We start from the raw sequence: 27,853 nt of genomic DNA, 5'->3' as shown, positions 1-27,853 counted from the left end.
TTTTACTTTTTTTTTCTTCACATGTTTTTTTATTTTAGTTTTTCTTTTTTCAGCTTGGTGCTCCTTCACAGCTTTTTTTCGTGCCTGTAATTAAATACATTGCGATATGTGTTATATTTTATACCTTGCTACAAGAGACAATTATATTACCTTTTTAGTACCTGGACTCTCGTCCCGTGGTCTCGCCAAATTAACGAATTTAGATTCGTTCCCGACTACAGTTTCTTCTACGCTATCTTCATCTTCCTCAGAATCATCCGATTCTTCGGATGATCTCTCTTCGTCAATATCATCTGTTTTTTCCGAATGTTTCGTGAGAATTTCAGGAGTGTCAAGTGGTTTTGACAAATCGGCTTTTAAACCAACAAGAGTTTTATATATCAAGTTTTCCTTTCCGGACTTAGCAAGTTTGATGTCACGTTCAACATCAATGACCTAAACATTTTTGTGTTAAAATGTTTACTTGCGAAAATTAATATGCACATACCAATTCAAATGGAAGATTAAATTCATTGTTTCGTCAATGGTACCTGTGTTAAATTTTGAGGGATGTAAGCTTGTTTGAAAACTTCTTCTTCTATTTGTTGTGTAGGATCAACACCGTTTATTTGTATCATTTGTTCTGATATAACATCTAAATATTTATCCATATTTTCTTCAGTCACTGTTGGATCCGTTATAAAATCAAATAATGCTTTGACAGTCATCACTCCAACTTCGTACCTCTTAAAGAACTCTGAAGAAATAAAACAGTAAATAGTGATGGAACATGTTGTAATAATGTTTTCACTTACCAGTGATATTACTACAATCTTTTCTAAGAAATTCAAGTGCCATTGGATGATCATGTTCTACTGCTTGAGATACATCTATTATTACAATAGACCCATCATGATAAAGCATATTGTATTCGCTTAAGTCAGCGTGAACGAGTTTGCATTTATTATACAATCTCCACATTATTTCAACACATTCTCTATATAATGTTCGTGGTTCGGAAAAACTAAAAACAGCATCCTTTAGCTTTGGCGATGGCCAACCATCTGTGCCTATAAAGTCCATCAACAGTACATGACTACGTAAGAAAATTGGTTTCGGAGCATTTATTCCACCCTGCTGAAGCCGTATTAAATTCCTAAATTCTTTTTCCGCCCATGTTCGTACCATTTTACGTGGATTATGCCGACAATATCCATGACGAAAACGAAATTCTCCGGTGACATATTTATCTCGATCTTTAAATTGTAAAATTGATGTCTTGTATATTTTGATTGCAAATGCTACTCCTGTTTTTGAAGTTGCATGATAAACATTAGCCTCCTTTCCAGTTGAGATACACCCATTAATTTGTGCGATTATACCATGATTCAGCATCTTAAATAATATCATTCGTGTGCGAGGATCCAAAACCTGTTCCACAGTTGCACGGTCATGCTTATCTTTTGTTTTAACTCTATCTTTCTCTGTCCTCTTGTCACTTTCAAGAAGAAGATTTGCTGCATGTCCTGGCAAAGAGCGGCCTTCATATTTTTCAATATTAATCTTGTTAGCATACCGACGAAATAGTTTGTCTGATGGCTGATAATTTGTGATCTTATTGGAAACATTCTGAGCATTAACATTTTGTGATTTGATGCTTTTGATAATATTGTTGGATCCAGTTCTACTTGTATGTTCATCCCAAATTAAATCATCTCCTAAATCATCATCATCATCGTCGATATCATCCTCTTTTACTTCATTGTTATTTGAAATGAACAATTCACTTATACCTTTGGAAAGTACAGGATGAAATAAGGGTTTCCCCCTACTTGTTTCGTACCTGTATTATTGCAAAAATTATTGTTAGGATTGTATTAAAAATAATATAATTAAAGGAACATGTGTACGTACTTTGGCTCAGTTTCATCAGCATCACTGAACTGACCTTCTTCGTACTCGTCCATCCTTCGATTTTATTTCTTCACTTTTATTTCGTTCTTTTTAACAAATTTACACGAACCAGATTGTGAAAATCACTTTATTTTCAAGTTAATTACGGGGTTATCAGTTTCACAACATTTAGGATATATCAGGGTGTACTAGGGTATATACAGTAGAGACGGACGGGACAATCCGGCCAACTCCGAATTGATTTTGGAGTCCTCGTGCGGAAAAACTGGGAAACCCCGAGTAAAGGATAGACTTGAATGCTTGGCTTTTGCAATATGAGGAAACTGTGGGGATTGTGGGCTCGGCATGGTACCGATCGGACATACCGTGAAAGCGACATTGCGAATTACGACACATGCACGTGTTCAGTACATGTTTGAATAATGATTGTTGTGTATACCGCAAAAGGATAAATTTATATTTGTTGAAATATTTAACAATGGAGTGCATAGTGGCGAATGTGGATAATATGAGATTTGATATTGAAATTGCTCTTGATGAGCAATATGGAGCACTTCCTTTACCTTTTACAGGAATGGACAGTACGTGATAGGTTTTGTATAGTCTATTTCACTGGGTTATGTTATGGAAATCTCAAAGTAATTTAATGAATTAAAACATGAAATAAGTGATATTGGCATTTCTTACATTTTAAATAATAAGATGTCAACTCGTGTAAATATTCAAGATATTTAGTTAATAACTTGTATTGTATCATTGATTAAATTTACTTTTAGAATCTACTGCTGCTGTATGTCAATTTTACCCAAGAGGCACATGTGTCAAAGGTGCCTCTTGTCCATTTAGGCATGTTAGAGGAGATCGTACAATTGTATGTAAACATTGGTTAAGAGGTCTTTGCAAAAAGGGTGACCAATGTGAATTTCTACATGAATATGATATGACAAAAATGCCAGAATGTTATTTTTACTCGAGATTTAGTAAGTATATATAATGATGTCTTTACTCTCAAGAATATGAGTTTGTAAGAAATTATATCATGTCTCTTTTAATATATTTTTCTTTATGACATTATCAAGTTTTCCCAGTACAGATATGTTAAAATCAGTTATGAATTATTAGATGCGTGTCACAATAAAGAATGCCCATTCCTGCATATTGACCCAGAAACTAAGGTCAGAGATTGCCCATGGTACGATCGTGGATTTTGTAGACATGGGCCATTGTGTAGGCACAGGCATGTTAGAAGGGTCTTGTGCATGGCATATTTAGCTGGATTCTGTCCTGAGGGGCCAAATTGTAAATACATGCAGTAAGTTTTCAAACATCTAAATCTCTTCCAAGTATATCTTATCCAAAGTTTAAGCACACTAATAATTGTTTTATATCTTTAGTCCAAGATTTGAATTACCAGCAGTGCAAGATATGCAACCCAAAGAAGGGAAGAAAGTAATGATTACTTGCCATTTCTGTGGCGAAGGCGGTCATAAAGCAATTTATTGCAATAAAATGCCACCAGATGTACGCGAAGCTCAAGTCAGACAAGAGATAGAAGGCAACTCTCACGCCACTCATCACATGAACATGCACAATGGACCACCCCCGAGAGGACCACAAAAACCACTTGAAGAGGTCACTTGTTACAAATGTGGAACCAAAGGTCATTACGCCAACAAATGTCCAAAGGGTCACTTGGCATTTTTAAGTCACGCCGGAGGTAGCGGGGGTGGTAATCAAAATCAAAATTATCGTAGGTGATTTCGCACATTTCTCTCATGTAAGATTGACATTTGTTTTTATTTCAATTTAGCAAAATCATTCATGTAAAAATTTTTATACCATACAGTAACAATAAATTTAGTATAATTAATTTCATAATGACTTTTAATAAATAATTCTAATTCCTCTGTACAAAATAAATTATCCATAAAAAATAAAAGTTGTGTGTATAGCGAGAATGAACCATTCCAATATTATTTGGGGTGAAAACACCATTAACTATATACTATAACAAATTTAATTTATTATTTAAAGAATTAAACATATTCCTAAATAGGTTGTTGTTACACATTGTAAATATTTTTCAAGGGTATCTGCTAAATTATTAAATACACTATTGCTACGAGCGCATCCATTTTCGACGTAGAACGTTATAAAAAGATATATTTGTTTATTGGTAATTTATTTAGTTTGTGACATTGAACATGGGAAGACATATGTACTTCGCCATTTGTATATGAAGTGGCATCGTAAGACTATTAAATGTCAAAACCTTGCCCGTTAAAATATTAACAATGCTTATTCTTAACGTGATTATTATCAGAAATGTTAAATTCCTTCATTATTAAGTTCTGAATGTGCATTAATACACGTAACAGAAATCAACCTTTTACGATGAATATGCATTATTTTGCTTGGACTTTCTAGCACATATTATCGCTAGACGCTGTAAATCGTTATTAAAACAAAAGTGCAGTCATCAGAATCATCAGAATACTGAATGTCACTTTGTATATGGGAAAAAGCAGGTGATTTCCTTTTAATCGGGAAAAGAGATCTTCTATCTTCAGAACCATGTTTTTTATCATGTTGTATTGTATTCGATAACTTCAACATAATTAGCAGGAAAAAGTCCGTAAGTACCGTCAGGAGCGAGACCTTGCCACCATCCTTCATCGATGGCATCTATGTGCGTGATAATGTCTCCAGGATCAAAAGTAATTTCCGTATCATCAGCAGCTTGATAATCGTACAAAGCTCTTGCCCTCATTCCTTCGTTATTCGGATCAAAATATAAATACTGTCCATCCATTTGACTGTACAATTCGTTTTCAGTGAGTGCTTCTTTCGTTGCCGATGGTTGTTCAGGTTCTTCCACCGGCTTTGATGCGTTCGACTCTTGTCCTTGGTTTTCGTTCAAACATATGTTCTTAACAGCATTACTAACGATGTTCACAGTCTCAGTTTCGTTAGTATCTGTTTTGAATTCTTCTTGCACTTTGACATGAGACGCTTCATTTTGCTGAGTTTCCTCGAAAGCTTTCTTAGCTGCCTCCACATGATTATTTTTTGCTAAATACTGTTGTTGCACGGGTGAAGAATTCATTTGACCAGCTGCCGAATTCTGTTCGAAAACAGCTCTGGCGTTTATCGTTCTTTGAGCAATTAATTGCTGCGTTTCTTTGCTTCTTTCGCGGCGCAATTCTTCGCTTCGCGATTTGTGATCATCGTCGGCATCGTTGCTGTAGTGTTGACTCGCAGCCAGCTGATTTCGAAAATTGTTCGCCTCTTCAGCGCGTTGCTCTGCCAGTTTCTGTCGGGCTATCGAATTTTCTTTGGCAGTGACCTGTAAACACCATTGATGTGTAAGTAGAACCAAATCGCTAATCACAAGTAAAAATCCTGACATACTTTTTGTTCTCTGAGCATTGCTTCTTTCTCTTCCCTAGTCCTAATTTCTTCCTCAAGTCGCCGCCGTTCTTTCTCGCCTTTCATGCGTTCTTGCTCTAATCGTTTCTTCTCCTCCATTTCTTCCCTCTGCCAGAATTGATCACGTTCAGTTGCATTTATTTCTTGTTCAGGAATCACCCTGTAGTATATCTTTTGAGTTGAAGGTTTCACTTCCAGTATATGTGCATAAATAATATAACCGAAATATATACCTGCGATATGTGGTACCCACTGGCGCTGTATTACCTTCATTCTCGCCACGTGGTTCATTAAATTTGAATGCTGAAGCTGTAGCTCTAGCAAGCTTTTCCATAATAGAATCCACTTCAACATCATCTTCAGAACGTGCAGTAATTGTTATATGAGCACCTTTTAACAATTTTTCTACATCTCTAATATGATTTGCACAAGTGCCTTTCCTAACGATAGGTGTTCCTTCCCCTTGCTGAAGTATAGTTCTTTCCGTTATACGTATCGCTAACAGAAGCACTAGTGTATTCAATGTTCAGTTCTTACCCAATTTATTAAAAGACATTTCGGTAGATTCGTCTTTGTATCTATTACACGACAAAATGCATACAAGATATAACTGCAGTCCAAGTGATCAATCATTTCTGGCAAGCCACCATCGCCAGTATTAATAACTTTCAAGTTATTAGTTTGGCCTTCATATCCGAAAATAGCCCTACAAGTAATAATATTTCAATAGAACACATGAACTTACGGATAAATGTTAAAACAACATTTCTATTGAATCATAAGTAGAATTTACAATTTTCTTTTATAATCATAGCATTATCAACTGTTTACTTAAACATTGTTAATACCACTATAGTTATCTACTTTGTGCTATTTATATCGATCGACAAAAGTGAAACGAACAAAGTTTACATGTATGAAAACAGTTCGTTCGATTTAGTTAATCAATTTCTAAGAACGCAATCAAATATTACTTATACTTTGCAGAATGAATCGATACGTAGGTAGAACGTTAAAATATAACACAAAAGGAAGAAGCCTACCAGTTAGTAGACGATTTATCGTCGACTACGCTCAGCCAAGCAGCCACCAAAGCGTCTTTATTTTTCGTTAAATTAATTGACATCTTTCCTGATTCAGTCAATAAGAAATGAATCGTAACAAATCCAAACAAATTGCTGCTGGTGGATTAATGTCACAGACGCATCTTCGCGTTTTGCCTTTTTGATTATAAATTATAAATGTCAACGCCCTTCTGTTACCAACCGCGAAGCAATCCTTTTATCTGTTCAAGCCACGTTAGCGACACAAGTCTATAATTATCACAGAAAACTCAATGGGCTGTCACATTTAAATCGCAAGAGCAAACCACCATTTCTAACTGAACACGGTAAAACATATTTTGATAAAACTTTATTGATGAAATTCTTCAAGACCGTTCTACAAGGAACGATCAATTTTCGTTTATAGCTATAAAGGTCTCCAATCAGTAGGAGTAACGCGACGAATGAAGGCCAAGATATGTAATCAAAGTAGGTGTGTAGTCGGTATAAACAAAATTATCATGAAATTCCCACTTTTCTCCCACAAAATTATATCTTTAATTACTCGATATATAAGATAACAAATTCGAATAAACAGTTTTTGATTCAGCATTATATTGACTCATCAAAGGAGAAGTGTTCAAGTACTATGAAACAAATTTTAAACTAACACGTGCGCGTATAGGGATACTTCTATATAATCTGAACGAATTGTCATACGACGCAACTGAAATTTTGTGCCGGCAAACTGTACTTTTTAGCTATAATTAATAATTCTTCATCATGTCCATTAAATAATATAAACAGATAAACGGATAAAGTATCAAATACTTTTGGCTCACAAAAAATGGTGAGTTTGTTGTATTTTTTTTGGCGGGTTAACCTTCACTTTCGTGGGCGACGTGGAATAAGTTCATGTTTTTGTATTTTACAGTTGTTTTATTCATTCTTTAAATCCTTAATAGGAAAGGATGTAGTTGTGGAGTTGAAAAATGATCTAAGGTAAATTGAAAACTATACTTTGGTTTCTATTCCCACCATCTAATGCAATGTTTATGTTTAGCATTTGTGGTACTCTCCACTCGGTAGATCAGTACTTGAATATAAAGTTGACAGATATAAGTGTCACTGATCCAGATAAACATCCTCACATGGTTTGTAACATCCCTTCAACTTCAACTATGAAAGAAGAAATTACGATAAAAATAAAAACTATAATGTTTTTTAGTTGTCTGTAAAAAATTGTTTCATCCGAGGGTCAGTAGTACGTTACGTTCAATTACCAGGGGACGAAGTGGATACTCAGTTATTACAGGATGCTGCACGCAAAGAAGCAGCAGTTCAAGCAAGATAATTTAACCGTATTAGTTAGATGTAAAAATATAACTGATCTATTTTTTATTACTGAACCTGTATACAATGAACACAAATTAAGAATTTTCAAATGAGGTATGTGATGTAAAATGAATACACATTTAATATTAAAAAATTAGTTCCTAATCTCTTATTTCTAAAATCTTTCTTTGCAAACTCAGTTTTACAATATACACAAAGAAAATGTATTTGGAAACGATTTAACAATCACAGATAGCAATAAAACTATTCTTATTTGCTAAATTGTCACTTCCAACTTGGCAATTCTGTACTGTCTTGTCTGAATATTCCTAACTAGAACAATAGGATACTGTTTATTTATCAATTCAATTAAGGAATTTAATGTTACATATCCTGAACCTATCCCTTTTGCCTCTGAAAACGAAAAATCACCTATTGTCACGTATCCTATAATTTCTCTATCACAGGAAAATCGTACCCGATTACAGTCTGGTAAATAGAACTCTGACATTCGTTGAGATTGTTTATTTACAGCTTCGCGGCTTACTTGTAACAATTTTTTTGACTTGTCGACATAGTTGGAGCTTTCAAGTTGACCGTTCAACAATTCACTTAATTTACTAGTTGATGCTTTTTTGTATCGTATTCTTTGTCTCTTTAACCGTTTCAAAAGAGCCGAATGATTTTTCCGTAATATCTTCCTGGCGCTTTCATTTGGGTCAATGTTTAATTTCTCTACTGGACCCGACCACGTTTTACTATTCTTAAATTTTTCTACATCTTCATCAGTTGGCATAGATATAATCGCAAATCGTTTAGGGCATCCCTTTTTCAGAATGGATACTTTAACGCGAACTAAATAATTGTAGTCTTCGAATGCGTCTTGTATATTTAACGCATGGCTACTTGATTTATTGCATTTCCGTTTATAAACTCCTTGAGTCAAACTTCGATGTAACAGTTGTATTAATTTACGATTTCTCAGTACGGAAAATTCTTCTGTGCCTGTCCATTCTTTCATCAAAAGTTTCCATTCGCAAAAGAAAGGGCTAGAAATCCCGAATTTAACAAAGTTCACTCGTCTATTCGGTGGATAACGAAAATATTTTGCCCTTAAGTCTAGCCTAGTACTCAATGCTTGCCTCTCGTAAGCAGGTGTGTCTGGATCATTGATATCCGGTGATCGCATATTTTGGTATTCAAATGCTATAGATGTTGATTCTCTGAGCGCGCCAATTCTTACGCATCGAAGTATGCAAGCTAGCCAGAATGGCATTGCCCAGTTGGATGGCACAATAATGTCTACTCCAGAACCTAAACCTACAATAATATGTTTATTAGTCTTGAATGTCATTATTAACGTGATGGAATAATCGATTACCTGTCGTTCCAATGCCAGGTCTTTGAATCAATAGAATAGGGATCTTCGCCATAATTTGTTCGTCAAAATATTTGTCATTGCTCGTACCAGGTACCAAACATTGACTTCTCAATTTATTAATTGCACTTGTCGTTGCACATATCCTACTGACTTTCTGTCTAATCTCCTGTTCCCAAATTGGACTAGCATTTGCGTTTGCAGGTGGAATTGGCATTGCATTAATTGTCCGCATCTGTCTTTGGAGTTTAGTTCTTTTATCAGGTAAATAAAATCTTGGATCTAAGACGGTAAAACCAAGAACAATATTTGGCGGCAATTGACTAGGGGATTGTAGCGATTTTAACATTTGCCATAAATTTTTTTGTACTTTTAACGATTCTCTATGTTCTTGATTATTGTAATAGTCAACATGCCACAATTTATCAGAATTTTTAGCTTCCTCATCGCAATCCATTTGATTATCTTCAAATTTTGTGGCGTCGAAATTCGGCACGTGAAAAGCATTCGTCAAAACGTTCATTGTTAATGGTCCATAAAACCGAAACCGGTTAAGGGTACCCCTATGAATAATCAATTTACAATCTCTTTCATTGATAAAAGAGGTACATTTTGCCGATTGACTATTCTCAGAGGTGGAATTTATGCACTTGAATTCAAAGCTAAATGTAATTTCCGCGATAAAGTCGTCAATGAAAGATGGATGTACCCAAATCCAAATAGTTTTTATAGTAGATTGACTGGGTCTCCATAAAAAATGTACATGTCCAATCGGAAATCGAGGGTAGCTATTCTTCTTAAAAAACATGACTGTACCCTCGCGTTGTCCTGTTGTAAAAATCTTTGCCGCGAATGTTGTTTCACATGGATTACAATGCGTTTTTAGTGTCTCTTTTAGGACTTGTTCCGGGCCGCTAATTTCCACGCACGTGTAATATGAAATGTCTTGCATCAAGCAGTGACGTGCAACGGCACGATAATTGGCTCTGAAGCATTTGTCATTTGCAAAACTGGCTATTCTGTAGCCCCACTTTTCTACCATATGAAAACGTTTGGCGTGCCAAATGTGAGTCTCCAGCCAAATTTTATTCCTTTGTCTCCGATTATATTCGGCAAGTAAATTGCGCGGACGTCTGCGATATTTGCGCGATGGTCTTTTAGCTTTTGGCGGCAAACCGGATTTGGTCATTTGACTTAAATGCGCTTCTTGCAATCGACGCGGTAAGCGTTTCATGTTGTGCGACATGACGCGCCTACGCATATACACCGGTAGTTTTTGAAATACGAGTTTCGTTTGCTGAGGATTTTCTGCAAGATACAATTAATTTTAGCGAAAGCAACATTAATTTTAATCGTTTAACAGTCAGTATCCTAAAGAAATAAGATATATTCAATACATTAAAACAGATTAAGTCGTTTATCATACCTATAGAATACGTCATTGCAGCAATTTCGCTTGCTCTCGCGGAGACAAGCTTCATAATATGAATTTCTGGTGGTAACTGCTCGGATCCACCCAGAAATTCATCGAACTGTTCTTTTCTTCCCGCCATCGTCTATACACAATTAAGTGGAATTTCTTTGCTTACACCGAGAGACAGCTAGATATTCTTAAATTGCTCATAGAAAGTAGAACAAGATAAAGTACAGCGAGTACTCTGTTGGCGCACACAATGCAGTAAATGCACAAATAATTAAAATTTGTAATATAATCCACGTTGTTCGATTATTTTACATTACTATGTTCGACAAAGTGCACGTGTTGACTTAGCTAGATTCAGCCGGATTCATTGAAAGCATTGACAAGCATTGAAAGTAACTGAAAGCATAAGCATAGCTCAGCATAGCTTAGACCAGCTTAGACTCAGACGTTAAAAGAATCGCGGAGTTTGTTTCAGTGTAATACCTGCAGAGGGCAACGCTCCGTGGCGATCTATAAGAATATTAATAAAAATAACAATCTCCTTTAAAAATATTTAAATGACATTCAGTATAACACATACACAATAAATTAATAATTGCATATCACTAATTAAATATTTTTAAATCTAATCGTCGTCTGAGAATTAATTCGTAGATATCGTTTCTCATGATAACAGAAACAATATCGGCAAGCAAGAATAAATACAACACTTTTAATTGGCAAAGTAATTAAAGTAATACAATAATACGTGTACTGTATCAATTTATTTTTTACGAAAAATACAATTAACGCGTGCGCGCGCATGCACCTAGTGATTCGCATATTACAAAAGGTTCCTACCTTTGATGTATAAAAAGATGGTGACCTACTGATAACGAAGTTCTGTGATAATAAAAATTGTAAGTGGTAAAAAGAACTCTCCTTTCATTATAAAGATTAGTAGCCTTAGAGACGGGCAATGCATTGGTGTTGGACGCATTTAAAACAATTCATTCGAACTATATCCGTATGTATCATTATTGTTTACTCATTATTCGGACAGTTTCAGTATTCGCTCGTTTAGAAAGGATACCAGTGTACCAATGTTGTTTTTAATTTAATATGTGAAAGTCGTCACTGGTTTCTTTTATATCTTACTGCAAGTCAGTTTTTCGTGCGCAACGCATACATTTATTGTAAAGCGTACATTTTTTTTTAATAACATCTTTTCTACTGTTTATCGAATAGACAATCGAAAACTGTTTTTTCCTCTCAAATAACAATGCAACGTAATTTACCTGCCTAACCTGACTCAGTTATCTCTTCTGTTTATTACCATATAATGACAATTATTCTGTACAGAGATACTTGAACGTCTTACAATATTTGCTTGCTTTATTGATTAAGGTTATAAAATATTGCAGGTGGAACTCATATGTAAATAGTAAAAAAATTATGAATTCTCAAGAATTATTCTATTAAATTATAATAAATTGTGTACAATGTCTCATTGTGAAGAAGAAGTGGCTTCATCTGGTTTTCACCAATTAAGCATTACAAGTAAGTTATCTGTATATTATCTGTAGTTAAAAAGACTGAAAACATATTGATGTATGTAGTTATATGTTAGTAAGGAGAGCAAGTGAATAAGTGCTATCATTTGAAATGAAGAATGATTTGCTGATTTAATTAACTGAAACTTTATATCCATTTACTATACGTATTCTTGTATTTTATGAAACTAAAAGCCATTTTCCAAGGTATACATGTCATTTAAATAGACATTTTCGAATAACTGTAAAAATATACCAGAAAATGATTAAAACAGAATAAATAGTTTTAAAAGGTTCCTAATTTTATATAAAAGTATAACGAAACATGTAAAGATAGACTTTATTGTTTATGAGCAAGTTCTATCAATAATAGAATTTAGCAAATTCTGATTAAATTTGACATACTGCTAGATAAATTTTTTAAAATGATTACATTTCAAGAGGCCGAGGATGCCTAAAGAAACATTTGATTTTTACATACTTAAGATTATGTCTAATGAGAACTTTTCATTTCTCATTCTCTTTATTCATATATTTAATTTATTTTTCTTCTCATAGTTGTTGAATAATTATCTTTTAATAAGCTATACGTCTAGCAGATTCAAAGATATTACAAGGCTATGAATTGAATAATTACTTTAGTTCATTGTCATTTTACATAAAAAAATTAAGCCAATGTCTCCTCAGATTTTTCCATCATCACTTTTCATTTAGTAAGTGTGTGAAACATTTTGCATACAAGTTATCTGACGGATATTGATATACTATAGAGTGTTAGGTAGTTGATAGTATAAGCAAAAAGGTAATGATCTTACATAAAAGCCTAAATCAAACATGTGAAAACAAGGTTTTCATAGAAATCGAAAACTTTGTTTTGAAAGTTGTTGAAATACACTTACTTAAGTGAGCCTGAATTAAACAGGTTTCATTATAAATTACCTGTATTCATGCTTATAAATATTTCTAATGTTGTTACACATCAAATGGATCGACTGATGAATAAAACAATGTGTCCACTTAATAAAAATGATACCTTACATGCTTTTTTAGTAAAATTTCTATTTGTGCATAATACACAGATATCCAATACACACAGTTTATCCTTATAACAACATTTTGTCCATCTATATAATTAATATATTATTTTACTTTTTCATTATTACAAAAGAAGAGAAATTATATACAGAGTGTTTCGCTTAAAACAGGCGACATAAATATCTCCTCTCTCTGAAAATGCGAAATATGTTTCTGACGTAATCTAAATGATTTCAAAAAGCGAATCAGATGGAAGATGGGTTTTTATAAATTGCAATTTTTTAATGGTTTGTCTCGTCTTTTGACACCATTTAAGTTACAGAAACATTTTTTGTATTTTCAAAGATAGAGGAGATATTTAGGTGGCCTGTTTCAAGTATGTCAACTATCTCAAAGAAATTGACAAGTCAGAAATGTTTTAAAGAATGAAAAAAGGTGTAATCCCATCAGTGCTAAAAATTAGAAAATTTGTTTGTTTTAGTCGAAGGTGCTATATTAAGAAGTTCTACATTTTTGAAGCCTAATCCTTACGTAGAATTTTCTGTCGATGATAAAAGTCCTCGCAAAACAGAAGTTTCGAAATCTACATATCAACCAAAATGGAACGAGGAATTCACAATACTTGTGACTCCGTATTCGCAGTTGCATTTTCGGTTGTTGGATCACAGCACGTTTCGAAAGGACACATTGATAGGAGAAAAGAAAATCAACCTATCACATGTATTGTCCCACTACAATGGGAAACTGGAAAATATGGAAGTGACGTTCGATTTAATGAGTGAAAACAAACATGATTCTCAATTATGTAAAGTTGGAGAGTTGATCACAGTATTTGATGGATTGCGAATTAATATGCCAAATGCATCGTCGTTGAGTGTTAATGAATCGTCATCGTGTCAAACGCAATCAGCTTGCATACCCTTCGACGGTAAAAAATTAGATTAATGTTTATTAATTAAAATAATTCTTCTTAATGCAAATATATGTGCATTACGTAGATAAAATACATATAAAAGAGTGTGAAATGATTTTTTAGGTGTTTCAAGTAACGATACTGTTAGCAATAGTAGTATTCTTAATGGGGGAATTCGTGCACGCATAAGATTACACGCACCTAAACACGTTGCGTCATCCACCTTTCACGGAGCGTTGACAAAGACTTATCAGAGTTCTTCTTACAATAATGGAAGCGAACAAGCTTGCGCCAATAAGAATAATGAACAGACAGAGCCCGTACCATCAAATGCTTTGTCAAACGGACATGCTGTATCACCGGCAGACAAATGCGTTCTAACGTTATCAAGACGCTATCCTACATCCTTATCGGATATTCGTCAAATGTCTGGGCTAGAACATCCGTCAACCCATTTTCCTGGTACAGTAAACGAAAGGGTTCCCGTATCGGAGAGTCGTAGTATTCCTCAAATTGAACAATCAGCAGTATTACCTGGAACAGTTGGCACTTCTAGATCTAATCAATCGAACGTAGCCAATACCCGACTAGAGCATACAGCGGGCCATATTCCTGGTACGACAAACGAAAGGGCTCCCCTCTCGGAGAGTTGTAGCGCTTCTCAATTTGAACAATTAGCAGTATTATCTGGAATAGTTGGCATTTCTAGATCTAATCAATCGGTTGTAGTCAGTGCTCGATTAGAACGTCCAGCAGGCCACGTACCTGGTACAATAAATGAAAGGGTTCCCCTCGCGGAGAGTGCTAATATGTCTCAACCGGCGGTAATGTCTGGGCCAGTTGAAATTTCTAGATCGGGTCCATTAACTATAGCCAATACTGATGGATGTTCGCATAATAGGACAGAGCAGTCTGTCCTTAGTGAACGTAATTCTCGAACAGAGCAAACGGTAACTGTTCCTCATTCAGATAGTTATGGAACAGTGAGAGCAGGTTAGAGCACACATTTATTAGACTATGTATATCGCGCCTTAGCGACAAATAAATGTCAATTAATATCATGTGATAGATAATCAAGCAAGTTCTCAAACGGAACAACCCGTGGTGTTTACGTTGCAAGATGGTTCTCATCAAGAACAACAACCTGCAGTGTATCTTATAACGGAAAATCGTGGAATGCCGCGCACGGATGCACAACCTGCGATGTTACCCGGGCCTGAAGCCCGGAGAATGATGCCTCATAATGAACAGTACGCGAATCCTGCGCCCATGACTACTCGTTCGAATTCTCGAGTGGTGCAACGTGTACCTTCGCTGCCTGGGCAAACTGCTGTAATACCTGGTCAGTCGAATCAGCCTGGATCTTCCATAATAATTACAGAAGTTGAACCTACGAGCCATTCCGAGGAACCCTTACCGCCTGGTTGGGAAATGAGATACGACATTTATGGCAGAAGGTTGTATTATAAAAGTGAAATCGTCTTTTACATTAATACTTTATGTCTAACGTTATTTGATGTCAACTAGATATTATGTTGATCATAATACGCGAAGTACTTCTTGGGAGAGACCGCAACCTTTACCACCAGGGTGGGAAGTTCGTCGAGACCCGAGAGGAAGAATTTATTACGTTGATCATAATACAAGAAGTACGACATGGCAAAGGCCGAACACAGAAAGATTGCAACATTTTCAACACTGGCAAGGTGAAAGGCAGCATGTGGTACAACAAGGTAATCAACGGTTTCTTTATCCTCAAGTAAGTAATAAATAATTTTGATAATTTTTTTATACAGCGTAAACCGCCTAACGTTTCTATTTGAAATATTTGTACTTGTTTTTAATGATTTATTAAATTCTGTTACGATTTTGTTGTATCTCATAACCGTTCAACTTTCTCTTCAACTTCAACTTGTCTCTTTAACGTATCTTTAAAAGCAGTAAAGACGGTTCAGGTACAAACGTTAGGTCACTCGCTCGTGTTTCTAATTCTTTAACTGTAAGACGTGCGATTCATTAATCAGTTTAATTTGAACATGTATAGGCACATGGAAGTCAAGCAGCCATAGCCGGACCATCAACGTCATTGGCTGACGATGACGATGTTTTGGGACCATTACCTGCTGGATGGGAAAGGCGTAAACAACCAGAAGGGAGGGTTTATTACGTGAATCATCAAAATCGTACTACACAATGGGAAGATCCAAGAACACAGGGTCAAGAGACTGGAATCGACGAGCCACCATTACCAGATGGTTGGGAAATACGATTAACCGAAGACGGGGTTCGATATTTTGTAGATCATAATACGAGAACTACCACGTTTCAAGATCCAAGACCTGGTGCACCTAAAGGGTTTGTCTTTATTTTTAAACCTTTTATACTAAGGTAAATGTCCCAATTTCTGTAAATGTTAGAATTTTACCTCACTGGTTTATTTTTATATCATTTCAAAATAACATTTAAAATTATGGTCAAGTACTCCAATGAGCAAAAATTGTGACATGAACAGAAATGTGACATTTATATTTATATTTATTTAAATTTTTTTCATTGTATTGCTTATTGCCATGTTATTGTTTAGTCCAAAAGGTACTTACCGCGTGCCAAGAGCGTACGAAAGATCATTTCGATGGAAGTTGTCGCAATTTCGTTTCTTATGTCAAACGAACGCATTGCCAAATCATATTAAAATAAGTGTAAATCGTCAAACGTTATTCGAAGATTCGTATCATCAAATTATGAATGCAGAGGCTTTTGCATTAAGACGCAGATTGTACATCATTTTTAAAGGAGAAGAAGGGCTAGATTATGGGGGTGTATCAAGGTACAAACTGAACATTATTTAAAACAGAAATTTTTATCGTAGAGCCACTCTAACTCATTCATTATACTCTAAAAAAAAGGGCTATTTTTCTGATAAAGAAACATATGTGTCAAACATTTTTATGAAATCTATGAAAGTCTAAATTTTGGGCAACACTTTGGTATGTTCTCTTGTGAGTGCTAGAGTGGTCTTACTGTTTAAAATTGTGGAAACCAGTTGGATAACGAATTTTAATTCCAGAGAATGGTTTTTCTTATTGAGTCACGAAGTATTAAATCCAATGTATTGTTTATTCGAGTATGCCAATAAGAACAACTATAGCTTGCAAATCAATCCAGCATCTTACGTCAATCCTGATCATTTACAATATTTTAAGTTTATTGGAAGATTTATAGCAATGGTATTTATTTACATTATATTATATTGATCAGTACATAATAACACTACTTTATCCAATAATATATTTACCTTGATGCATTCATTGCTCGCAGGCTCTTTATCATGGACGGTTTATCTATAGCGGATTTACTATGCCGTTCTATAAACGTATGTTAAACAAGAAATTAGTTATGAAAGATATCGAGTCGATCGATCCGGAATTCTATAAATCTCTCGTGTGGACAAAGGAAAATAACATCGACGAATGCAGCCTTGAATTGTATTATAGTGTTGATTTCGAAATTCTGGGTCAAGTGATACATCACGAATTGAAAGAAGGTGGTGACAAAGTCAGAGTTGTCGAAGAGAACAAAGAGGAGTATATTAGGTATTGCTACTGTTTATACTTTACTTACCAAGTTGATGTTTTCAAAGTTGGTCATTAATTGTTATTGTTATATAAGATTGATGACAGAATGGAGAATGACGAGAGGTATAGAGGACCAAACTAAAGCATTTTTGGAAGGTTTTAATTCAGTTGTACCGTTAGAATGGTTGAAATATTTCGACGAACGTGAGTTGGAGCTCATGCTTTGCGGTATGCAGGAAATAGACGTGGAAGACTGGCAACGTAACACAATTTATAGACATTATACACGGAACAGCAAGCAAATCTTATGGTTTTGGCAGGTTTGTGTTTTAAATGCCATGCACAATTTTTCAAGAAATTCTTTGTTATTTATCACACTTGTATGATTTACTCAGTTTGTAACGCGGACAGACAGTGAGAAACGAGCTCGACTTCTACAATTCGTGACGGGTACTTGTCGAGTGCCTGTTGGAGGATTTGCAGAATTAATGGGTAAATAATTAAAAGTGCACAACGTATGAACCAACTTGTATTTAAAATCGGATTTATTATTTTCTCAGGGAGCAACGGCCCTCAGAGATTTTGTATAGAAAAGGTAGGGAAAGATACATGGTTACCTAGATCGCATACCTGCTTCAATAGATTGGATTTACCACCGTACAAGAGTTACGATCAGCTAGTAGAAAAATTAAACTATGCAATTGAAGAGACAGAAGGTTTTGGTCAAGAATAAATACACTTTGTTAAATGTAATATATTCCACAAAGTGAAAAAATTAAGAAATGCAGCGCTAAACAATATTCTTTCATCCTCACTTTTCTCAGTTACTTTTATTATTATTAACACAAGATGAGAAGAAAGACGAGGATGACGCTGACGCAGAAAAAGAAAATGGGTACAAATATGCCCTGTATCTTCTCAATGTTCGCCTGTAAAATTACTACATATGCAGATCTTATTAGATAGGATTCATCATGGTACACGAAAGCAACAGAAAAATGATTTTAGCAAGGCAATACATTTGGGACTGTATTGTAGAATAGTAGTAGAAAGAATACAATGTTTTATTCTGTCCTTAAGAATGAAATCAAGTTTTTAAATAAGAATTCCTTTAAGCAGTCATTCTGGCTTCGAATGACATTTTTTAAACGATATTTTACAATTTTATCAAAATAATTATTACAGTTTTTGCATTAGGTTCTGACAAATACATAAAAAATGTCTTTGAAAACAAACATCCAAATTATATATATACAAAGCCTAAAGCAAAAATTGAATAATTTTAAAAATTGTTTAAAAAGTGGTATTCAAAATCACAGAATGTCTCCTAAAGTAATGGATGTTTCTATTAGTCTAGGAAATTTTTCTATTAATTTTAATTGAAGTGATTGTATTCGTCGATTTATTTTATATGGTGCAGTTGAAACTAAACGTATAACATTCGTAGAAAATGTCAGTGAAGTGCAGAGAAAATATTTAAACTATTTGTAAATATTTACAAAGAAAAGTTATGAAAAGTTCATAGGAATAAAAATATGACACGAAAATGCCAAAATAATTGCTTTCATTGAAGATTATTTCAAATTTGTTTTAACTTTTGAATAGATCTATGTAATTATTGCGAATTATTGATGCTTTCTGCGATATTTTTGTGTCCCATTCCCGAATAAAGGATTTGCGGAAATTATTATAATAAATATTGTACATATTGAACTATGAATACGTCGTATTTTCCATAACAATTTCATGTTCTGTCCTAATCGTAATGATGTTTTAAACAAACTAATAGATTATTAATTTATACTATAAAACGATTATTGTTAATATAACAAAGTTTGTTTCTCAGTTAACTGCACGATTTCATATGTAATTCGCCCTACGATTGATAAACTGATGTCTACAATGTCAGATATAATTTTAATATTTTGTCTATTATGATCTTTGGGCATTTAACATGAAATTTGTTAACTTAACAATTTGTGTGTGCATGTATGCACACATATATGTACAGTTAGATATTGTAATTAATGTAAGAAACAATTAACCGTTTAACGTTTAACATGTATGCAATATAAAATTGTATATATGTACACACAAATTAAATAGACGAAACGCGTATTGTAATAACAAAATAATATGAAATAAAAATACGACAAAGATTTATAATATTATATAGGATGTTCTGCTACCTTTGGCAAATATTTTAAAGGGTAATAGGAAACAAGATGATCGCGAGGATTTTTCTATCGGCATCTATGAGAGAGAAAGAAAATAAGACAAGGGTCAAGAATGAAAAAATTGAGATTTGAATTTCACTTGATAACTTACTTAGAATTTGAAATGGAGCCTCAATCGCAATTTGTTTATCCTTGATTCTTATTATCTTAAAAAATGCAGGAATTATCTCTTAAAATGTTTTCCAAGAATAGCGAAACCCTCTATACATATTCTATCTTTGGCAAATGATTTCAAAGGCGTATACATACTTGTATCGTAAATTTTGTACAATGTGTATTTTAAGTTTTATATCTTTTATCCACAATGTATGAAACCATTTACTTTTTAAAGATATTTATGTGTAATTGAATTATGTGTAACTTCTACTTAATTTTTCATTATTTTGATGTATCTGTATGTCATTATTTATCGTTTCTTGGGCTGTTCAAATTTTTAATATAATAAATATATTTTAAAACATTTGTAATGGAGATCACTTACCTGCTATTTACATTGAAAATCGAATTTCTATAGGAATATGGCGATACATAATGTTTATCGTAGTTGGTTTAATAAACTTTGCTAAAGAAAATATTTGTATAGTTACATAAACACACAGATTTATGAAGTCAACTACGATGTGTTCAGTGTACTGAAGCAAATTTATTTCAAGTTACACATGAAATAGGGGTAATAAATATTTTTTAGATTGACTACAATTTATTCTAAGATCTCTTCTAAGTTATAAACTATGAATAATTAGCATTTATTTAGATTCAGTTGGATCAAATTTAAAAAACTTGTCCCACGGAAAGAAATTCAAATCAATTTTAGGGAAAGTAATATGTTCACCTAATGACGGTTTCCCTTTATCTTCGATTTCACCTGAAATTCACATCATATTCATTATTTACGTAGTACTTGTAAAAATAATATATCGCTAGTTACATGAATTTCTGATCTTCACCTGTGTGACAGAAATCTTCTATTTTCGTTTCTACGCCATTTTTGTCTTTCCTCGTGATAACTGTGTGAGTTTTATCACCACTTCGACGTGTTATAACTGTTTCTTCATTTCCTTCAGAATCTCTAACGACTTGCTTTTGTTCTATTGTACCATCAGGATTACGGACACATACCTTCGTCGTAGATTTGCTGAAGCCATTTATGAATGGTCGAGTTACTTCCAATTTTGGTTTTTCAATATTTGATTCAATTTCATTCCAAATGTTCGGAAAGTTGTCTGGAGTAACTCTATTGAAAATGATAAGGATTTAATCACGTTCGAACGATTTCATTAACTAAATACAGTAGCTATTATTCAAGTTAATTACTGACTTTCCATCCAAATCTGTATCCTCTTTCAATACCAGCTGATCGTTACTTGATTTCAGAAATTGATCTCGTATATTGCCTTCTTGAGAAGATCCGAATGGAAAAGCATTAAATGGGTGTCTTGTATCTGCTTCATTTCCTAAGCAAATTTTAAAAATTTTACTTCATAATAATAATACACAAGAGAATACGAGGTAATTCTTATAACTTGACGATTTCAAATAACGCGTGAATTATTCATCATAGAGTCACATATTCCATATAAAAGGAAAATTACTTGCAGGAGCACATAAAGTACTATAATCGTTTTATCATTATTTTGCTTCTTTATCGGGACATAAAGAGTAACTTTGTCACTCTGTATGTGTATACATACCCCCATTAAATCCATAAAAGAAAGATAATAACATATTCTCCATTTGGGATTCAAAAAACCTTGTCATTTGTAAAGGATCAGTAAAGATTTGAAAGTGATCAGGTTCTCTGAAATGCCTATCATTTGCAATTTAAAATTAGCAACTCTTTATCTATGCAAATACAAAGCAAATAAAATAATATACACATTTGAACAAGTTGTAAAGTATATCACCTGGAGGTATCAATAATATCATCATTTTGCCATACTGGTGCCTCGTATGGCTTAAAATTTCTAGGTTCCTCGGACCTGTTTCCTCTAAATATGTTGCGGATGAAATTCCAGAACTCCATGCTTTATAATATCAATTAACTTCGATCTACGCATTTAATCGAAACGAAAGTTGCATCACATCACTTTGATCACGAGTTGACCATAGCAGCTTTAATCAGCTTTAACACACATACAGAGCTTTCGCTTCCAATTAAGTCTATACTCTATACATTGCTATACATACAATGTTCTCGAAACTCCGTTGTCTTCTATCTGAAGTTAGTCATTTATTCGTCTGACACTGACACTGACATTTTACTGACTGTGCCTGTGCTTTAGACATTTCGTTTGAACGTGGTTTGCATTCGCGTGAGATGTTGACATAAACATAACATAGTTGTCAAAATATTGTTCCTAAATGTTTTCTAATAATAATTTGTGTGAGTAATGCTTCAACCAGCTTTATATTAATTTGCGAAATATAAGTAATATAATCGAATTATTTCAATTGTGCAATATGTTTATGAATTAAGGTTAATTGGTTTTACATTAAATGAATCTTGTTCATGTTGATTAACAGAAATTGACGAGTCAACGAATCACAGCTGGCTCTATTTTTCCATGTGATTTAAAAATTCCTGAATTTTTTTTAATTTGCCGCACACAATGTGAGTAATATATCCATTTTCCTGTGTACTGTCCTATTAGGCGGTTCACTTTCTTATGTCAATTTTTTACTTTTGTTTTAGATAAAGAAATATAAAGTTGTATGACATGGAATGTACAAAATGAAAGCTTGCTATTAAATCAACATAAATATTCAATAATGAATAACATTTCTGGACAATTTCGTAAAACAATATGGGACCCATTTCTTATAATATCTCAAATAATTGCTATTCAAACTGTGATGTATTTCTGCCTTGGATTATGGATTTGGATCGTTACGACTTGTATAGGATCGACAAAATCACTAGATTATATTTTTCACTATAAGCAGATACATGTTAGAGATTTTGCTGGGCAATTTATCATAATTATTTTTACCTTAAACGCATTAATCGGAGCTATAGCATTGTGGTGGCTAGTACAAAGAACAAAACAGTGTATGGACTTTGCTTGTACTGCGCACTTGATACATTTACTATGTTGTTGGGTATACAATTCAAGCTTTCCCTCGTTTAGTTGGTGGTGCCTAAATATCGTATCGTTAAGTATCATGTGCGTTTGTGGCGAATTTCTTTGTATGAAAACTGAATTACAAGCAATACCATTAGGTATAAACAGTCAAAGAACCGCATTATAAACATACGAAATCGAGAACGATAAATAAATGATCTTTTATTCTATGTCTTGACATTTATTTACATTCTCAACATTTAAACAAACATGTATATTGAAACACATACAGAATTTACATTTTGACTATTGAATCTGATATAATCTATGATTCAATGATGATCCTCTTTGTAGAAACGTAAACCACAATATCCACAACTATGATTACCAGGTTTATCCTGAAAGGCAAGTGAAGTTCCAAATATATTAGTCAAAAATAATTGCTCAAATTTGGAAGATGATTACTCAGCAACAGTATTTAACGACGAACATTTTTTACATTGGAAGTCGGCATTGAAATTTCCTATTTGATGCACTCATACACTAGACAATTCATAAATCAAAGGAAATGTTTGTAATTTAAAAATTAGCAAAGTTTGTCAATATGCACATACTTAGAATCAGAGTATATAGTTGCATAGGTATATTCCTATCTTCATTCCACAGTGCAAGTCAGAGAGCCAATATTGGCCATACAATAGTAAAAAAGTTAAAAATTTCTTTAAAGCATTGTAATCAAGTTTCCGAGTTAAATTAGCAGTTCTTGCTAATTTTTAAATCACAAATATGTCCTTAGATTGAAGTGTTCTCTGTGGCCAGAATATATCTTTCGAAGCTGAGAGCTCAACTGCCTTCCATCACTATGACTTTTACTCATATAATTCTTACCAAGTTAATATAAACTTTAGGATGACCTAAGGGACCACCACCTCCATCACAAGCAACGATTTTGTCTTTAGTTGGATTTGGAGGAACTTCAGCTATCAATTTAATGGCCCAATTATCATTAACTTCTTTCGGTCTATCAACAAATCGTGCATTACGATAATCATCTTCCTCGTACAACTATTACAAAACAAATTTATTTAAAACAGGCTCGTTAGTAAAATATACATTTCGATTACGTATTTTTACAATTTACCTGACCAGTGTGAGTAACTTTTTTCGCAGAATCCGTGGTCACATCATGTTTATTTCTTGCTAGTATCCCTAAAATATTCACTTTACTTCTGCTACTGCAGGCTTCGACAATTTTACCGATCCTTGTGCACGCCATACTTTCCATTCCTCAGTCAAGTGATCATAGAGTACGGAACGATTAGTTGGTATCTATCAAAGTTGAACCGAGAAATGAACTGTTGATTTTTGCGCAACATAAAGTGTTCATTATAATGTAAATTTAAATTAATATGTTTTTTGTCCTTTATTCATTATACATTCGATGTCTATTTTCCCGCGTTATAATAATTTCATAATTTATTTAAAAAATGATAATATTAATTTAAGAAGAATGTCCCGAGATGAAAATTTATATAATATCGATATTATATATGATTTTTTAAGAAAGATCTAAAATGGTCCAGACATCTAGGCCTGTCTATAAGATCGTGTTCCCATCTACGATTACGAGGTTCTATACCTGTATTGTGGACGTTACACATGCGCAAAATTGTACCATTGATTGACTCGTTTAAGTGTTGTCAGCGGCATAGAATTTTTTGTTTATAGATGAGAATATTCCTTTTCGTATCGTCTTTATAGAAGCATGGGAGTGGGAACGAGAAAATCAGTGATAAAACATAACGCATGATTGAGTGACCTGGCTATGTTAAACCTTAAACCTGCGAGCACTTGCTTGCATCAAGAGAAAAGCTTAGAAATTAGTCAGAAACGTCTATCATACAGTGCAGTTGAATTTCGTGGCAGTTAATTGATACTAACCGTGTGCTACAATAGTAAAATTAATTGATACGAAGCATAACGATGATTTTGTTAGAGATACACAATAGGATATTAGAGGAAACGTTAACTAACAAAATTAAAAATGCTCTGTCTGGGTAAGTGTTTCCTTTTTTTTATCAGCTCGATATATATTCTTCGTTTTTAAGATAAAACTAGAGATTACACACCAGGGCGGTGTCCTTGTTTAAATATTAACAGTACTTATTTTCAAAGAATATGNCCTCCTAAACTACGTCTATTTCCCCTTAAATAATGGACATTGACACTAGGGTGCGGTAGTGAGCCGTGTCCACTTTCGAACAAAGAAATGAGCAATCTCCCTTTTCATCTCTGGTCCAGACATCTAGGCCTGTCTATAAGATCGTGTTCCCATCTACGATTACGAGGTTCTATACCTGTATTGTGGACGTTACACATGCGCAAAATTGTACCATTGATTGACTCGTTTAAGTGTTGTCAGCGGCATAGAATTTTTTGTTTATAGATGAGAATATTCCTTTTCGTATCGTCTTTATAGAAGCATGGGAGTGGGAACGAGAAAATCAGTGATAAAACATAACGCATGATTGAGTGACCTGGCTATGTTAAACCTTAAACCTGCGAGCACTTGCTTGCATCAAGAGAAAAGCTTAGAAATTAGTCAGAAACGTCTATCATACAGTGCAGTTGAATTTCGTGGCAGTTAATTGATACTAACCGTGTGCTACAATAGTAAAATTAATTGATACGAAGCATAACGATGATTTTGTTAGAGATACACAATAGGATATTAGAGGAAACGTTAACTAACAAAATTAAAAATGCTCTGTCTGGGTAAGTGTTTCCTTTTTTTTATCAGCTCGATATATATTCTTCGTTTTTAAGATAAAGCTAGAGATTACACACCAGGGCGGTGTCCTTGTTTAAATATTAACAGTACTTATTTTCAAAGAATATGATATAACGGCTTTAACATTTCACGTAGTTTTCTCGAAATTAAAACTAATTACTTTTAATAATAACGGTTATTCTCGCTATTTTCACCTAAAACTTTGGATTCGTAATACTTTTTCAATCTATTGATTTCAACATATTTTTAAAAATTATAAAAGCAAGAATTAAATTACTAAGAAACCCTAAATTGATACGTATTTAAAAATATTACGAGATCCTTAGTTCTTATCAACATTAAATTGTCTAACACGAATTATTGTGCGTATTTCATATAATTAAAATATATTTGTTTATAGTCATAAACCAGAATCTACAGACGTTGTTATAGCAGACTTTGATGGAGTATTGTTTCATATTTCTAGCTTGAGCGGTGATAAGTCAAAACTTAGAGTAAGTTTAGAAATAGTCATATTTTTATACTCATCAGTCTATAATTCTTATTCAGATGTTAGTACTTAAATAATAATCCCTCTTCTTTGCTTCATATTTTACATTATGTACTTATTATTCTATTTCCTTGTAGATAAGTATATTACTTAAATTTTATAAGCAATTACAAGAACATGGAGCTGATGAACTTCTCAAGCGAGAATATGGATCTTACCTTACAGCTCCAGAAACTGGTAAAGGATTTATTCCAACTTTGAAACAACTATCGATTGAGGATATATTCTAGTTAAATTAGAGTACTTGCTTAATAATCAGACCTGTGAAATTTCTGATTTCATATTTGTTTTCCAGGCTACAATGTTTCTGTGTTGCTAGATTTGGAAAATTTACCCCAAGATTGGGAGGCATTAGTTAAAAAAATTGCGCTTTTAAAGAGACATTGTTTCGCTAGTGTCTTCGAAAAATATTTCGATTTCCAGGAGGAATATTATGATTCGCCAAATTCACCATCACAGAAAAGAGCTGTTATCCAATATAGAGAAGAAGAGACAATGTAAGAATCCATATAATCATAAGATATAGTTACTCCACTCTTTATTCGTATTAAATAGGCATTTTATAGATTATTACTTTATCTAGAACCATTATCAAACAACATGCAAATTTTCCATATTGAATTTCTCTCGTAATTATGTCAAGAACGTACTTGTAATAGTAATAAATGTATTAAAATAATAAACTTATTTACCATGTATATATATTTTTTATACAAGGTACGTTGAAGCCAAAAGTGATAGAGTCACAGTGGTGTTTAGCACAATATTTAAAGATGAAGATGATATCGTTATCGGAAAGTTATTTTTACAAGAACTGAAGGAAGGTAGACGTGCGAGTCATACGGCTCCGCAAGTCTTGTTTAATCATCGTGAACCACCAATGGAATTACAAGACTCTGAGGCAGCAATTGGAGACTGCGTTGGATACATAACATTTGGTAAATAATCATAAAGTGAAGAGCAAACTTCTACTATGACTCATGCATCAACCGATGCGAATTTTTAGTTAGGTGGACTAGTTTACTAAATGATGCGTGAATTCAGGTTGTTTAGTATAATTTCGAAAAAGTTATCCAGTCTAAAATTTTTGCTGTTCATTATAAATTGTGTTCAAATTCTTCAGAATATAATGCAAACATTAAAAATTCGTCATATTTCGTTCCGCAGTGTTATTCCCAAGGCATACGAACCGCGAAGCCCGCAATAACACCATTGATTTAATACACATGTTTAGAAATTACTTGCATTATCATATTAAGTGTAGTAAAGTATACATTCATTCGAGAATGCGGACTAAAACGACGGATTTTTTAAAAATACTGAATCGTGCAAGATCTCAGTCAAAAAGCACCGAAAAGAAAACTATCACGTAAGTATTTTTAAAGATACATGTTTGTTACCAAGGAGATATTCTCGTTTTGAATTTTTTTAAATGAATTTTGAATTAATTCCCTTAAGATGATAAAATAGAATAACAAGGTATATTTATCTTTTTTACAGAGGTCGTACATTCATCAGGAAGGAATGAATATAATTGTAAAATTGCTCGTATTGTTCTAATAAAAGGGTAAATGACGATCGTTTATCTCACATAGATTTGCTGGAAACATTTTGATCTGGCAAGGAAAATATTTGTATAGAAAGATTCGTAACTCAT

The 27,853-nt window shown here is 33.6% G+C and overlaps 10 protein-coding genes across 19 annotated transcripts in view; 5 read left to right on the top strand and 5 right to left on the bottom strand.

Annotated features, from left to right (window-relative positions):
* RIOK1 (RIO kinase 1) overlaps positions 1 to 2,105 on the bottom strand; it is a 2,342-nt gene extending 237 nt beyond the window's left edge. Inside the window, exons 1-5 of the mRNA XM_018020159.2 lie at positions 1,894 to 2,105; positions 795 to 1,822; positions 531 to 736; positions 151 to 435; positions 7 to 84 (exon numbers count right to left, since the gene is read on the bottom strand). Coding sequence (XP_017875648.1) covers positions 7 to 84; positions 151 to 435; positions 531 to 736; positions 795 to 1,822; positions 1,894 to 1,946 — 1,650 coding nt within the window. The 5' untranslated portion in view covers positions 1,947 to 2,105. The remainder of the gene's footprint in view (positions 1 to 6; positions 85 to 150; positions 436 to 530; positions 737 to 794; positions 1,823 to 1,893) is intronic.
* Positions 2,106 to 2,197: 92 nt separating this feature from the next.
* Positions 2,198 to 3,751, top strand: Clp (cleavage and polyadenylation specificity factor subunit 4). The gene is made up of 4 exons (XM_018020259.2): positions 2,198 to 2,474; positions 2,670 to 2,873; positions 3,016 to 3,205; positions 3,288 to 3,751. The coding sequence occupies exons 1-4, from the start codon at positions 2,288 to 2,290 to the stop codon at positions 3,649 to 3,651; spliced, it is 945 nt and encodes a 314-aa protein (XP_017875748.1). The 5' UTR covers positions 2,198 to 2,287; the 3' UTR covers positions 3,652 to 3,751.
* A 145-nt stretch (positions 3,752 to 3,896) lies between these two features.
* Positions 3,897 to 6,611, bottom strand: Abp1 (Actin binding protein 1). 2 transcript variants are annotated; one of them, XM_018020250.2, is made up of 5 exons: positions 6,366 to 6,611; positions 5,860 to 6,028; positions 5,556 to 5,788; positions 5,305 to 5,482; positions 3,897 to 5,239 (listed from the first exon to the last, which is right to left on the bottom strand). In XM_018020250.2, the coding sequence occupies exons 1-5, from the start codon at positions 6,446 to 6,448 to the stop codon at positions 4,478 to 4,480; spliced, it is 1,425 nt and encodes a 474-aa protein (XP_017875739.1). In that variant the 5' UTR covers positions 6,449 to 6,611; the 3' UTR covers positions 3,897 to 4,477. The 2 variants fall into 2 exon arrangements, with proteins under 2 accessions (XP_017875739.1, XP_026667218.1); XM_026811417.1 differs by lacking the exon at positions 6,366 to 6,611 and adding an exon at positions 6,116 to 6,215.
* Positions 6,612 to 6,625: 14 nt separating this feature from the next.
* On the top strand, positions 6,626 to 7,857 carry LOC108622391 (U6 snRNA-associated Sm-like protein LSm2). 3 transcript variants are annotated; one of them, XM_018020251.2, is made up of 6 exons: positions 6,626 to 6,712; positions 6,793 to 6,858; positions 6,976 to 7,215; positions 7,300 to 7,367; positions 7,429 to 7,519; positions 7,594 to 7,857. In XM_018020251.2, the coding sequence occupies exons 3-6, from the start codon at positions 7,213 to 7,215 to the stop codon at positions 7,717 to 7,719; spliced, it is 288 nt and encodes a 95-aa protein (XP_017875740.1). In that variant the 5' UTR covers positions 6,626 to 6,712; positions 6,793 to 6,858; positions 6,976 to 7,212; the 3' UTR covers positions 7,720 to 7,857. The 3 variants fall into 3 exon arrangements, with proteins under 3 accessions (XP_017875740.1, XP_026667223.1, XP_026667222.1); XM_026811422.1 differs by having other exon boundaries at positions 6,964 to 7,215; XM_026811421.1 differs by lacking the exon at positions 6,626 to 6,712 and having other exon boundaries at positions 6,843 to 7,215.
* On the bottom strand, positions 7,840 to 10,999 carry Pop1 (POP1 ribonuclease P/MRP subunit). Of its 3 annotated transcripts, none has more exons than XM_026811406.1 (4): positions 10,985 to 10,999; positions 10,505 to 10,897; positions 9,082 to 10,386; positions 7,840 to 9,020 (listed from the first exon to the last, which is right to left on the bottom strand). In XM_026811406.1, the coding sequence occupies exons 2-4, from the start codon at positions 10,629 to 10,631 to the stop codon at positions 7,978 to 7,980; spliced, it is 2,475 nt and encodes an 824-aa protein (XP_026667207.1). In that variant the 5' UTR covers positions 10,632 to 10,897; positions 10,985 to 10,999; the 3' UTR covers positions 7,840 to 7,977. The 3 variants fall into 3 exon arrangements, with proteins under 3 accessions (XP_026667207.1, XP_026667208.1, XP_017875738.1); XM_026811407.1 differs by lacking the exon at positions 10,985 to 10,999 and having other exon boundaries at positions 7,840 to 8,749; positions 8,843 to 9,020; positions 10,505 to 10,939; XM_018020249.2 differs by lacking the exon at positions 10,985 to 10,999 and having other exon boundaries at positions 10,505 to 10,938.
* A 337-nt stretch (positions 11,000 to 11,336) lies between these two features.
* Su(dx) (Suppressor of deltex) lies at positions 11,337 to 18,768 on the top strand. Of its 4 annotated transcripts, none has more exons than XM_018020252.2 (13): positions 11,337 to 11,507; positions 11,905 to 12,040; positions 13,550 to 13,996; positions 14,105 to 14,974; positions 15,051 to 15,438; positions 15,509 to 15,740; positions 16,026 to 16,336; positions 16,566 to 16,808; positions 17,049 to 17,208; positions 17,300 to 17,574; positions 17,651 to 17,876; positions 17,952 to 18,048; positions 18,117 to 18,768. In XM_018020252.2, exons 2-13 carry the CDS (start codon positions 11,983 to 11,985, stop codon positions 18,287 to 18,289), a joined length of 3,480 nt encoding a protein of 1,159 aa, XP_017875741.1. In that variant the 5' UTR covers positions 11,337 to 11,507; positions 11,905 to 11,982; the 3' UTR covers positions 18,290 to 18,768. The 4 variants fall into 4 exon arrangements, with proteins under 4 accessions (XP_017875741.1, XP_026667256.1, XP_026667255.1 ...); XM_026811455.1 differs by having other exon boundaries at positions 11,337 to 12,040; positions 14,105 to 14,596; positions 14,711 to 14,974; XM_026811454.1 differs by having other exon boundaries at positions 11,337 to 12,040; positions 14,105 to 14,596; positions 14,678 to 14,974.
* Positions 18,769 to 20,471: 1,703 nt separating this feature from the next.
* On the bottom strand, positions 20,472 to 22,052 carry LOC108622393 (uncharacterized). Its single transcript, XM_018020255.2, has 5 exons — positions 21,698 to 22,052; positions 21,485 to 21,600; positions 21,112 to 21,247; positions 20,741 to 21,027; positions 20,472 to 20,658 (listed from the first exon to the last, which is right to left on the bottom strand). The coding sequence occupies exons 1-5, from the start codon at positions 21,814 to 21,816 to the stop codon at positions 20,540 to 20,542; spliced, it is 777 nt and encodes a 258-aa protein (XP_017875744.1). The 5' UTR covers positions 21,817 to 22,052; the 3' UTR covers positions 20,472 to 20,539.
* A 14-nt stretch (positions 22,053 to 22,066) lies between these two features.
* Sys1 (Sys1 golgi trafficking protein) lies at positions 22,067 to 23,085 on the top strand. Its single transcript, XM_018020256.2, has 3 exons — positions 22,067 to 22,176; positions 22,317 to 22,404; positions 22,486 to 23,085. Exon 3 carries the CDS (start codon positions 22,506 to 22,508, stop codon positions 23,040 to 23,042), a length of 537 nt encoding a protein of 178 aa, XP_017875745.1. The 5' UTR covers positions 22,067 to 22,176; positions 22,317 to 22,404; positions 22,486 to 22,505; the 3' UTR covers positions 23,043 to 23,085.
* ND-13A (NADH dehydrogenase (ubiquinone) 13 kDa A subunit) lies at positions 23,071 to 24,222 on the bottom strand. The gene is made up of 3 exons (XM_018020257.2): positions 23,997 to 24,222; positions 23,744 to 23,920; positions 23,071 to 23,253 (listed from the first exon to the last, which is right to left on the bottom strand). The coding sequence occupies exons 1-3, from the start codon at positions 24,138 to 24,140 to the stop codon at positions 23,188 to 23,190; spliced, it is 387 nt and encodes a 128-aa protein (XP_017875746.1). The 5' UTR covers positions 24,141 to 24,222; the 3' UTR covers positions 23,071 to 23,187.
* Positions 24,223 to 24,527: 305 nt separating this feature from the next.
* On the top strand, positions 24,528 to 27,792 carry Arpc2 (Actin-related protein 2/3 complex, subunit 2). Of its 2 annotated transcripts, none has more exons than XM_018020245.2 (7): positions 24,528 to 24,912; positions 26,047 to 26,140; positions 26,274 to 26,373; positions 26,492 to 26,693; positions 26,914 to 27,134; positions 27,364 to 27,565; positions 27,697 to 27,792. In XM_018020245.2, the coding sequence occupies exons 1-7, from the start codon at positions 24,839 to 24,841 to the stop codon at positions 27,722 to 27,724; spliced, it is 921 nt and encodes a 306-aa protein (XP_017875734.1). In that variant the 5' UTR covers positions 24,528 to 24,838; the 3' UTR covers positions 27,725 to 27,792. The 2 variants fall into 2 exon arrangements, with proteins under 2 accessions (XP_017875734.1, XP_017875733.1); XM_018020244.2 differs by lacking the exon at positions 24,528 to 24,912 and adding an exon at positions 25,246 to 25,630.
* The last annotated feature ends 61 nt before the right edge of the window (positions 27,793 to 27,853 follow it).

This window comes from Ceratina calcarata, unplaced genomic scaffold (genome assembly GCF_001652005.2).
Source record: "Ceratina calcarata isolate Rehan_Ccalc_2016 unplaced genomic scaffold, ASM165200v1 scaffold219.2, whole genome shotgun sequence".
In the NCBI taxonomy this organism is placed as follows: domain Eukaryota; kingdom Metazoa; phylum Arthropoda; class Insecta; order Hymenoptera; family Apidae; genus Ceratina; species Ceratina calcarata.
The sequence above is the reverse complement of the archived record's forward strand: the minus strand, read 5'-3'. Positions and strand labels throughout refer to the sequence as shown.